The 7,460-nt window shown below is 31.9% G+C and overlaps 1 protein-coding gene across 1 annotated transcript; it reads right to left on the bottom strand.

The window, feature by feature from the left end:
- Positions 1–1,940: 1,940 nt before the first annotated feature.
- SMO1-1 (sterol-4alpha-methyl oxidase 1-1) lies at positions 1,941–4,555 on the bottom strand. The gene is made up of 5 exons (XM_079056747.1): positions 4,109–4,555; positions 2,879–3,201; positions 2,373–2,520; positions 2,246–2,278; positions 1,941–2,152 (listed from the first exon to the last, which is right to left on the bottom strand). Exons 1-5 carry the CDS (start codon positions 4,436–4,438, stop codon positions 2,090–2,092), a joined length of 897 nt encoding a protein of 298 aa, XP_078912873.1. The 5' UTR covers positions 4,439–4,555; the 3' UTR covers positions 1,941–2,089.
- Positions 4,556–7,460: the final 2,905 nt, after the last annotated feature.

Genomic DNA, 7,460 nt, shown 5'->3' with positions numbered 1-7,460 from the left:
CGAAATGGAGTCCTTTTGAATTAAATTCGGAAGGTGAATAAAATCTAGCAAGCTAGATGAGTTGGAAGGGGCGCTGGTTGTTGATGCGAGAGGTTGCGAGTTCGAATCTTGGCGACTCCAAAAATCCTTCCTTTCCTTTTTTAATGAGCGTTGAATGAGAAAGAGGCTCTGAACCAGCAAGGCGCTGAATGAGAGAGAGGCTCTGAACCAGCAAGTGGGCCGTGAAGTTCGAGAAACCCTAGCCGCAAACTGATTACGACCGTAAATGGGTTTACGGCCGTAAACCCTTCAATGGCCGTAAACACTGCTTCAGATGTCGTGAAAAACAACGTTTTTCACCCCTTTTTGCTCCAAAACTCGATCAAAAACTCGTTTTTATCAAAAACACAAATAACAAACCCCCTATTTTTCAAAGATCTATCCAAAAACGCAAAAATCCTTCAAAAATAAGATCAAATACGCTCCAGATCTGACAAAATTGATTGATACAATCCAAGCTCTGATACCACTTGTAAGTCCCCAATCTGCTTGTGTATCAATCAGATCCGTTTGATGGTGCGGAATCCCGATCAAACGGATGATGCCAGATCAAAATAGAAGAAGGAGAAGGAGAATAATATGAATCTTGAATGTATTGATGAATGAAATGATGCTCCTTACATAAGATTCACTTTCTCTCTCTAAAACACCTTAAAATACACACACTTAAGCTCCTCTCTCTCTCTCTCTCTCTCTCTCTCTATCACTCCTCACCCTAACACCTATATATATGACACATGGGCCGTGAATGGGTTCACGGCCGTAAACACAACCGTAAACACATATTACTTTACAGAAAAATACATTTTCCTAGAAAAGTAAAGTATAAACCAATATTTTAGATCCAATAGCATATGAACGCTCCAAACTAGAACCTTACTAATGGTTATGTTGTTTTTTAAAGGATCAAGCAAAGAGTATACCGATGTTGGGATCCGATCTCCAATCACTTAACCAAAGGGTTTCCAGCCTAACGGTATTATATGTTGTCCTCCTTCCTTAAGGTTGAGGGTTCAAGTCCCGTTGTGGACATAAGTGGACTAAGAAGTAGTTTAGAAATATAATAGATTTGCCATTTAAAAAAAAAAAAAAAAAAAAAGATCCCCAATCACTTAGAGATATCTTGTCATGTCATATTTTAGCAATACAAAATGTTCTCTTATCTCTCTAAATTTCATGTAAAATCTTCTTTGATTGTTTTTTTCTTAATTGATACACATGTCTCCTTGGATTTATCTTATATGGATGTCAAAAATGCTTTCCTTAATGATGATCTTGTTGAGGAAGTATGTATATATATATATATATATATATATAATATATATATATATATATATATATATATATATATATATCCACCAAGTAGAGTTACTCACATACTCACATATATGTCATTGTTACATGTCGCAGAAAGTTTTCTATATACTTGAGCAAGCAACGCATGCTTAATTTGAAAATTTTAGCATCTAAACGAATGTTCTTCGTATTCAGCAATGTTATGTACATGTTGGATAATATATGGTTTTCTTTTGCAATTCTATCATTCTTAGATAGGTATTATATTATTTATTTGTATATGTTATAGCTATGAGTTGTTCTTCATCGTTATCGATTGCAACCTACATATCCCCTTTAAATGAACCAATCCTTTGGCTCATCTTCATCTTCATGATTTTCATATATGAATCACAACAACCATCTGTAATAATTGGCAACTTTACAAGCTTATCTACATTACCTATTGATAAAATAAAGCATCAACTACACATATTAGAAGATACATTCATTGATTTTCAACAATGAAGAGACATATATTAGACTAAGCCATGACTAGTCATATCAAGTAAAGCAAAATGGCGTTTTAATATAAAAAGAGGTACAAATGGAACAAGATGCACATATGAGGTGAAATGAAACTATTGATATAAATATTCAAAAACTAACACAAGTTTAAGTCTAGTAACCTAAACAGAAAATGTCCAAACTTTTTCATAAAAAACTACCAAGGATTCTGAAAATCAATACCAACAAGAGATTTCCATATCCATGGCTACTCAGATTTTATATCTTGTCCTGAAGCATTCGATCCATCATTTCCTTTTCCATCTCTTAACTGAAATACATCAAAACAGAATTATGATTCTTATATTCATTTTTTCAGTATTTTTTAATAACCAAAATCATTCTCTTAAAATATGATCTTTACCTGTTCCAAGACTTTCTTCTGGTAACGATAGCCCTGATTGGATAAAACAAAAACCAGATTAGTAATTTAAAATAAAAAAAGAGCAGAAGAAAACTTATAAATTTATAAATTTATAAATTTATAGTACCTTGTCTGTTCCATAAATGTAATCACAGTAAGTGAAGACAGATGCAAAATTGCTTTGACTTTGTCCACCAACATAATGGTGATAATCATGATAATCAGCTCCACCATAGAAAGGGATAAATTTTGTGAATGTCCAGGGGAAATCATATCTGCAAAAGTGTATTTACTATTTGTTGCTTAAAATTTCAATGTAAATATAACTTTGATGATATGTTTGGCCTTTGAGGGCATCACAAAAGAAACAAAAAAAGATGTAGAAAGCAAAACACACACAAAAAGTAGGGTAAGGAAAAGGATGGGTGGGGTTAGAATGGGAAAAGTAATTTGATCATTTTCCATGGCCAAAAGTCAATTTTTATACTTAAGATCATACTATTTTTAATCAGGCCTAACTTTAATCCATTATTAATCATCAATTCATCAAAAATAAAAGTCTATATCAAAAAGTTGAGTTTAATGCAAAAGCATGCTTACTTATAACTTATAGCTTTGAACTTTACTACTTACCCACTGTGAGTCTCGATGGCTTCAATCTGTCTCAAAGCAATCCACAGCCAGAATGTAATCATATGGCCAGGAACCATGGCGGGTCCCAGAAAAGATGGAATCCCAAGGATCAAAACCTCAGCCCAATGTGCATATGGAGCTGCATATCCTATAGGTGATGTGTATTCATGGTGAACTTTATGAATTTTTTCATATCCCCATTTGCAATGTAAAAATCTATGGATCCAATAATTTGTGAAGTCTTCAACAAGAAAATAAACAAACAATTGAGAGATGATCTCCATTAGTGATGGCAGGGGTAAGCTTGTCCGGATACCAATCATCTGAAAAAAGTAATTTTTAGTATGTTAGTCAATATTCCTACAGATTTTTAAAGTGAAAGTAAGATATTCCCAATCATCTGCAAGGGGAAAAAGAAAAGTAGTAATGCATCATGTAGCTTTTTCCTTAATGTCCCAACAATCAAGATAATAAAAGAAAGAATTAAATTTGAATAAAATTCTGGGAGAGACTTGGCACATGGATTGAACTGTGAAGTCATAAGTGCCTGGATATCACTTGATTAGATGAGGACTGTAAAAATGAATCTTGTTTTCCTAGGCGTAATGATGCTATTTGATAAATAGATTTACACTGTATTAAAAGATCAATGGAATCAAACACAGAATATAAAAGATTGAAGTGAGATTACACATTTGTTCTGATCGAATCAAACAACAAAAAGATGACATGGAACTAATAAGAAAGATCCAAGAAAATGGAAATCCAATCGTGTAAAATTGGCAACCAATATCCACAAATTCGGTCCGAAATTTACATAATTAGATTGCTAATAGAAGTAAAATCACCAAACTACGTTAAGCGTGCTAAGATTGAAACTTATAGACCAACTGTGATTCAGGTAAGTTAAGTAAAGTTCGTAGTCTACAGTAACAATCACAAAAAAAGCCATAAACAGATTAAAAAAAATATGAACTTTGTATTCAAAATGAGATTGAGATTTCAACTGAAAAGGAGTCCACGGCGTGACTAAGAAGAATAAAAAAAAGAATAGTGAAGTCGCTTATTGAAGCCAACAATATACAAAATAAAAGTGATTTTCAGCTTGAAAACAATAAGATCAATAAAAAGTGAACTCGATGTAAGTCCGCAATCACAAATCAGTAAACTAGGTCAAAAAAATACAAAAATCAGAACTCCCAACCATATACGAAAATCGAAAAGACTTACTTTAATCGAAGGATAGGAGACGAGTTGGAGAGGTCCAACGACGAGGAGGAACATGCGCATTACATCGAAGTAGCAATTGAGATTATCGGCGAAAGAGAACTTGACTTTGGGTTGAATTTTGTAAGCGATAACGTTTTTAGAGAAGAGGAGTTCGATGAAAACGTAGAAGAGAGGGACGATAGTGAAGACGAGGAAGAGGAAGAGAATGTTGTGGCAGTAGAGGAAGTAATCCGATTTGGTGGCTGAGTAATTGAACCAAAAGGTTTCGGCGGCGGTAAGTGATCGGCCGATGGCGGTTTCGGCGTCTTGTAGGGAGGCGTAGGGCAGCATTTTGTGGTTGTGGGAGAAATGGGGATCAGAGGCGACGTGAACTAGAAAGAGGAGTGGGTTATTTCTGTTAAAATATTGGGGGGAAACTGGAAAGCAAGGGAGCTATGGTGGTGAATTCCTACACGTCTTTTTCTTCATTGTGTTTATATAAATCTCTAAAAACTAAATTCATAAAATATTGGACAAAACATAGAAAAACAATTATATTGGAAAAAAAGAAACTTATATTATTTCTATAGATAGATATAGATATAGATTGTATCCAAATTCCCAATAAGAGTATATTAGTCAATCGTTTAAGTGATGTTATAGTTGTTGTTGATAGTACATGCATAGAAATATAAAACTCGATAGAAATTAATATGGTTGTGATCGAGTTTTATATTGTGATACATTATAAGAGATCAAATATATGACATTGTTACTATCAGGTAATATTTAATTGTTATATCAGATAAATAAAATTGAATGATATATTTTTGACAATAAAAATTTATATAAAATCGATAGGTAAAAAGATATGTATTTTTTTATGAATAAGGAAATAATGTAAATGTTTTTTTTTTGTTTTTTTTTTTGTATATGATTACATATTATGTTTTTTTTTAAATGTATTTACCTCTAAAATATTATATTTATTATATATAAATTAAAAAAATTAGCTTATACGTCTAAATACATGTTTTAGCTTGTTAGTCTTTGGGAGAGTTCTAAAACTTTGGGTGAATTTTTTTTGTTTAAAATACTACCAACTATAATAATTTACACTTAATTTTTTGTTTATGCTACCAACTAAAAGTAAGTTCTAATTTTCCATAACAATATACCAAAAAGAGTATATTTATTTTTTGTTGGTTGCTTAAAAAAATCAAATGGAATTATGATTTTCCTGAAAAGGTTAATTACTAAAAACACGAATCGAACAAAAGAGGCTTCCTATTTTATTCAAATTAAACAAAACGTATGCATTCTGAAAAGTATATCTTTTATGTTAAAATAGAAAATTCTGTTTAGGCATCACGTTTTCATGAATGCATTAGTTGATTAAAATTAGGAGTGTGGTTATGGCCTTATGAGTAAATAGCCCGACCTACCCACAAGCTATTTGGGATTTTGGGTTTGTTGTTAAATGCTTGAGCTCAACTCCAAACTTGTTCAATTGAGTTCCAAAATTTATATTAGCTTTTTCCTCTATTAAGTTGAATCTAGTACGATACAAAACTTATAGTAGACTTCTTCTATCTTTAGATGGGGCATACTCTTGGTTTACTTTATCTTTCTTTGCCTAAACCTTAATTTTCATAAAGGTTTAAAAGAATTTGTGGCCATAGGGTAGCTCGGTAAATGACAATCATTTTCTCAAAGAACGGTCTAAGGTTGATTAGAAAACCATCTGCTGAAAGTAAGGGATAGGTTTGAAGCACGAAGATATATAGCGTGCTGAGCAAGACCAATTCAAGTTTGACCCTACAAAACTAGTATGAGCTAAAACTTTTTTACATATAAGCAGAACTGATCAATAGGTTTTTCATGTGTTGGATGAAACGATTTAGTTATGCATCATTTATTTGTACCGAACCAATATACAAAAAAAAAAATCAAAAATCAAAAAATACAACACATTTTCTTTTCAAAAATGTTTGTATTCTTAAGAACTAAATGCATTTCAGCCGTCCTGCAACTCTCTGTTTTTGCAAAGATATGGAAGAGGGCTTGCCCTTTGGACCATATACACTGTAGTATGCTGCATATCTTGTCCTGATCAACTCCTAATTAAAACCCCAAGAGTTGAACATTGATATGAAGAAACCAATGATTTACCCGGTAGACCGCTATTTGTATCCATAAAAACTAAAACTTATAAATTAAGTAAAAACATCAACTATCCAATAGTCAGTATATTAATCAAAATAGTTGAAGAAGCAAAACGACCTGAAAAACGATATACATACAAACATAAAGTTGAATAATACATAATAAATTTACTCTAATTTAATCTTTATAATGAATTAAACAAATTAATCATATCAGAAATTTGGCAATTCATATTAACAAATCGTTGGTACTTTCACTATAATTAATAAATAGACTCTAAGAGAACTGTGGGTACATATTCACTAATAGTGTTGGACTATTGGTAATTCACTTTAATCTATTTAACTCTAGCAAGAACCAAAAGCCACCCTTTTCTATACTTTTATATACCTTTTTATACTTTAAGAAAAGTTAAGCAATTTCAAATTACAGATTGAATATTCAAACCAAACGAAGTGACCCTTACTTAGTAAAGTAAGTATAAAATTAGCAACAATTAGTGAAAACTAAATAAAATTAGCAATTAAACAAACTGATATTACATAAATTTATATTTATAAATACTAACAGCAAGAAGAAGTTATTTATCATGAGAACTCAAGGTCTACTGGTCGAGTTGTATGATATTAAGGGAGAATGACGCTAGCAGATTAAAGATTTAGCTCATGCTTTCATGGCCAAATGAGAGAATAATAAACGGGATAAAAAAAATACTCAAATTAAAATGGACATAACTTTTGATCCGTTTGGAATTTGGAGGCCTACTTTAAATCGTCAAGAAGCTCTCTTCGGGCTGGAGCTCCTAAAATACCTGCAAAGACGGTTTGCCCAACCGTCGTTGCGAAAAATGCTCGTTTCCCCTTCAATTTCAACTTCCCTCTGATTTTAGCCGATTTTCTTATTCTGTTTTATTTAGAGGAGTTGTGGTTTCCCAATTTTTTTTTTCATATTTAGTTAGATCATTAACTACTAGAATTTGTTATTAATTTCATGTTTCCAAAATTTAGACACGATAAAAGCCTACTTTATGAAGTTTCAACTCTTTTGTGTTTGTTTATTTCTGTTAGGGTAGTGATTTGTACACAACATTTTGTAACCATACACAATTGCTTATGCATTAAATTGTTGTACTATACAACTGTATAAAACATAAATTGTTATGTATGACTAAAAAGTTATTGTGTAAGATCACCACCTTTTCTGTTAT

This window comes from Lactuca virosa, chromosome 6 (genome assembly GCF_052849685.1).
Source record: "Lactuca virosa cultivar CGN04683 chromosome 6, Lactuca_virosa_CGN04683_v6, whole genome shotgun sequence".
In the NCBI taxonomy this organism is placed as follows: domain Eukaryota; kingdom Viridiplantae; phylum Streptophyta; class Magnoliopsida; order Asterales; family Asteraceae; genus Lactuca; species Lactuca virosa.
Note: the sequence above shows the minus strand (reverse complement) of the source record. Positions and strands in the feature narration are given on the sequence as shown.

Excerpts from the sequence above, each read along its gene's own strand:
- SMO1-1 (XM_079056747.1), bottom strand. The coding sequence starts at position 4,438 with ATGCTGCCCTACGCCTCCCTACAAGACGCCGAAACCGCCATCGGCCGA. Across the intron at positions 2,521-2,878 it reads GCCATCGAGACTCACAGTGG|ATATGATTTCCCCTGGACAT; the intron begins GTAAGTAGTAAA and ends ACACTTTTGCAG. Across the intron at positions 2,279-2,372 it reads ACATTTATGGAACAGACAAG|GGCTATCGTTACCAGAAGAA; the intron begins GTACTATAAATT and ends TTATCCAATCAG.